Raw genomic sequence first — 4,820 nt, 5'->3', positions numbered from 1 at the left:
TACGTGCCACCAGTGCCAAACGCAGGTTCACCATTGCGCGGACGAAACGGTACGGTCGTTCCAGGGCCCAAGCTTAGGGTGGGTAGCCTGTTTTTTAAACATGAGCAAAAAGCTAACGTTTTATAAAGGTTTGCCCAATGAAGACCACAAGAGCACAACTGGGTCGTGGATTTAGCACCTTCATACACAGAGGAAGAGCGGTCACGAACTGCTAGGGCGCATGGCGTGGAATAAAGCGCTAGGACGTTAGGGCGTGTCAGAAGTTCGCACGACCTATATCGTCTAACAGGCCTAACTACCTAGGTACTTATGTGTTTGCTTCCACATTGTGATGCAGGCTTATTTGGAAAAATATCTTTAGATGTCCGTGGGACTCAAGAGTGATCTAGGTGACCATCAGCCAAAGAGCACATCACATAGGGAGAAACGAATACGGACTAAACTCCAACTGTCTGAACGTTTAGACAGTTGGGAAACGATAATAGAACGCTTTATTCGTAGCTCTGGCGCTAAGGAGTTCTATACTCTTATCTCAGAGTAAGAAAGTTCCGACGACGTTATTCGTGGACATCTCAGTCAGGACTGGAATTTAGTATACAGACACTCTAGATCCCAACAGTCCGCCAGACTCCATCCGCCAGTAATCCGTTACCAGCCATTAGAAAATAGAATGGCTTCCGTTTCCGGTAGACCTTTCAGCTCACGAAGTGCAACGACAACTAGAGTGAGCACGAAAACACTTACTAAAATATCATTCACTACCTGAATCGAACAGAGTACTAACCTCCACTTTTGGAAATTGTGAATTTGGAACATATAGTTAAACATGTCAATACCACCTATTGCCATATAGTTAATGAAGTTTAGGTCATGCTTTTATGCTTACAACTCTGTGGCCGCCCCCAATCCTCTCATTTATTGATATTTACGGGAATGTTTGCGTTCACGCCCTAAACTCTCGACCTTCCGCGTCCTAATCTGTTTACCGCCCTAGGGCGCCCAACATTTGCACGCATGTAAACGCCTGGCGGATGAAGAGCAGGTAGACTACTCTCCGATGAATCGCTATCCGTATCTATGTGGGAAAAAACTCGCCCTAAAGTTAAGATAATACTTTTATTCTTCTCATTACAACGACAGCCGTAGGTAAGGCCTTTTTATAACTTGATGAGGGTTGCCCGTGATTCGACGTGCAATTTGTCGCTGAACTATTAGGAAGGTTACTCAGGTCGCAATGGTTCTCCTGAAGAAGCTCTTCACTCAACTGCTACTTTATTTATTTCCGATCTTTGATTTGAGCGGAAGTTGAAGGCCATAAGCATCGGAGTGATGTAGTAGTTTCCAGGCCATACTTTTCTATCTTTGTTTACCCATTCAATTAAATTTAATGTACAAAGCTTTGCTACAATTAGGTGGGGGGATTGTTTTTCCTTCTTCCCCACGCCCTCTCTGTAAGGTACCGTAATTTCCCTTTTTATCCCTCTTCATTCCGACCTCTTTCTATGGACAGTTCTTTTCCCTGCCTTCTCCCCCGGAGATGATGCCCCTCTGGTTAAAATAAAGGAAATATTTTATGTAACTTACAGTTGACAGTACCTCTTTAGTTTTTCTTTTTTCCCTCAGTTCCTCCCTCTCCTCTCCCCTTTACTTTTTCTATTATCTTTTGTAATGAAATATTACTGGGGCTAAAGTGCCGTTAGTCTGGAACTCAGGGAAAGGGGAAATAGTAGAGGGATTTTTTTAGCTAGACGGAGAGTTTGGTTAAAAATGCGAACCCTGGTGGCTTTGTTCCACGAGACGGTTGTTCGACTCGCATTCCCATTTTCAATCCCACGCTGTGAAAAAGTTGTTTGTTATGTTTTTCTGTACGCGAAGAGGTGGAGGTGAATGTGACGTCAGATTTTATTCTGGGTATGAACCATCTGGGCACGACATCTTGGGCTGGCAAAAAGCACTTCAATCAGGCTGGGTGGGTGATGTTCATGTCGGGAGGCGGGTAAACAAGATAGAGAGAAACCTCGTCCTATGAACGTTATGAACAAACAATAGTTTGAATCTGGAGGTTTGTGTTTCTCTTAGAAACGTCCTGACGACTTGGGATACCACACTAACTGAATCCAACTGAATATAAGGACTGAAAATCCTATAAAGCTTGATTCTCCACGCCACGGCCATATGCATACTTAACATCAGCTGTATCCTGAGTGTAGCTTTGGCCCCTTTTGCAGATTGAAATTGCAGATTCTGATCAGTAATCTGTAAGTAGGGGTAGGTAGATGACTCGTGGGTCATGTACTCTGTATTCTGTAAGTCTGTAAGTAGGTAGGTAGCATGTTAGTTTTTTATAAGCGGATTCATATTTCACAAAGTTTGAATACAACTCAGTCGTGCTAACTGGACACACTCCTTTTCCGACATTTCTAAGGGGGATGAGGGATAAAAAAGACAAGGAGAGATAGAGGAGAAAAAGGGAAAGGAGAGAGGAGGAAGAAAGGCAGAGGAGGAGACAGAGGGAAAGAGCAAAGAACAAGGGGAAGAGACAAAGAAAGAGGAAGGAGAGAGTGAGAGGAGAATGATGGAGAGAGAGAACAGGGAGACTGGAGAGAGAAAAGAGAGGGATAAAGGCCCAATTCCCCATTTTCGGCAGTTCAATGGTTGTTTTTCTTTTTGATATATCTATCTCCTTCTCTCTCCTCCTTCCTCCCATACCTACATACCCCCCTCCCTCCTCCTCTATACCTACCTACCCACTTTCTCTCCTAAATACCTACCTACCTTCTCATATCAGAGGGATTAATACTGGGAGGGGAGGGGGGAGGAGGAGGAAGGGGAAGGGATGTCATATATTGTGAAACTCAGAGAAAAGTTCTTCAAAGAGGATGAAGGGATAGAGAAGGATGGAGAGAGAGAGAGAGAGAGAGGGGGGGAGAGACATGGCCCGGCTTACTAGGGGAAATTTGGGAGAGAAAATGTCATTTAATATGAAACTTGTTGGAAAAAGTTCAAACTGGGGAAGGAAGAAGAGGAAGAAAAAGAGAAGGAGGAGAAATACGACAAAGAGCGGAGGAGGCTAAAAAGGTAAAGGAGGAGGAGAAAGAGAAGAAAGAAGATGAGAAGGTAGAGAGGAAAGGAAGAGACAGGAGGATGAGGTAGAGCAAAAGTAAGAGAAGAGGTAAATGAAGCAAAACTTCTAAGCCTCCCAGGTGGAAAAGTTTGGGCCTAATCCATTATCCGGTCTAAAATATATTAGAACTAACGTGATGGTAGATTATAGAACTTTACCGAGATGACATACACTAAGCTTTACCTGTACTTTGTGTTATGACAATGGCATGTCACAACTTTCGTGGAACATGTCAAACCTAAATGAATGCTTTTTGTGCTCGTGGGGTTAAATTTTAAATAAATTAGAAAGAACCCAAACATTTAGTTAAATAAATGATTAAAAATCGAAGGAGGTCCCGGCTTCGATTGCCGGCGGGGTCGATTTTTTTTCGCCTCTGTGCTTGGAGTTCGGGGTGCACTCATCCTCGTGAGGACCACTGAGTAGCTACTTTAATCAAATAGCGACCAATGGCGGCATTACCATTGTAAACAGATTATTGAATATGGAAATTGATTGCAAAGGAGGCACTTTTAGTAATGCTGTGATATCCACAAAAGTGAGAAGGCTCTGATTTAACACAAATGAATTCCCGATTTGATTGATTTTGATTGGTTCTTACCTCGTAAGATTTGGTTTGAATGGATTGATTGGTTCTTACCTCGTAAAGACAGGTAGCTTGGCGCCCATAATGTGCAGTCTGGCCACCAGTAGCAGCACAGTGCAGGATAACAGGGACAGCAACCTCCTAGTGGCGTAGCGGTTCCAACTAGCAGAGGTAGACACTGGTTTCCTATTCAATATCCATCGCATCATGAGAGATACAATGTCAGGTACACGCCACTGGAAACACAAACAGGAGACAGGAACTGTTAGATTTGTTTGTTTGTTTAAAAAAAAAGAGGTTTGATAGAGGACACTGGAACTGCTAAGGTCTTATCGTCCCGAAATCGAAGAGACAAGGGATAGACAGGATAGGAGAAAACCAGCCGTTCCGAGAACGAACCATTTTTCTTTTCGTTGTTGATTTAGTTTGTGAGAATATCTTGACCAAAACTTATTAGAGAGTTTTTGCAACCAAAATTGGAGTTTAGTTAAAGGGACGCTAATTTTGGTTGCAAAAACTCGCTAATATTGACATCCAACCCTGACAAATGAAAAAGTAAAAGCACGATAACTCTTTTGGTAAAGCTTTTGCCTGCAGAAGATCCTTGCTTGATGTTGTTAAGGAGCGCTACGCCCCGCCAAGTCAAAATAGTTTGACAGCTAATGGTTACAATACAGAATAATACAGTGAGAACAACGCCAAATCACTTCATTGCCAATTTGCAGAAAATAATAATGGACTTCTCAAGCAGTGACATCATAATTGTTAGATGGATAATGACGGGATTGCATGGCTATTTCCTTTAGTTAGAAGTTCATTAGTGACTTTTATAAACTACCTATGTACTTTGGGTAGTCTTAAGGTGGATTTCCACCAACGCGACTTTTGCCGCGCGACCCTGTCGCGCGGCAAAAATCGCTTAGTGGAAACGTGTCGCGCGACACGAAAAAAAGTCGTGCGACCATGCGACTTCTATCCGATGAAAGTCGGTCCGGATCAAAGGAATGTCGCGTAGCAATGCCAGTGGAAACGTGTCGCGCGACTCTTCATTTTAGTTTGTTCCTTATTATGAGTGGGAGTGCTTTAATTTTTAACAGGTCACATCGCGCG

The 4,820-nt window shown here is 43.1% G+C and overlaps 1 protein-coding gene across 1 annotated transcript in view; it reads right to left on the bottom strand.

Moving 5' to 3' along the window:
* LOC103520259 (transmembrane and TPR repeat-containing protein 3-like) overlaps window positions 1–4,501 on the bottom strand; it is a gene marked incomplete at its 3' end in the record, with an annotated part of 10,793 nt that extends 6,292 nt beyond the window's left edge. The window contains exons 1-2 of the mRNA XM_008485351.1: window positions 4,466–4,501; window positions 3,765–3,946 (exon numbers count right to left, since the gene is read on the bottom strand). Coding sequence (XP_008483573.1) covers window positions 3,765–3,946; window positions 4,466–4,501 — 218 coding nt within the window. The remainder of the gene's footprint in view (window positions 1–3,764; window positions 3,947–4,465) is intronic.
* Window positions 4,502–4,820: the final 319 nt, after the last annotated feature.

This window comes from Diaphorina citri, unplaced genomic scaffold (genome assembly GCF_000475195.1).
Source record: "Diaphorina citri unplaced genomic scaffold, Diaci psyllid genome assembly version 1.1 scaffold3374, whole genome shotgun sequence".
In the NCBI taxonomy this organism is placed as follows: Eukaryota; Metazoa; Arthropoda; class Insecta; order Hemiptera; family Psyllidae; genus Diaphorina; species Diaphorina citri.
The sequence above is the reverse complement of the archived record's forward strand: the minus strand, read 5'-3'. Positions and strand labels throughout refer to the sequence as shown.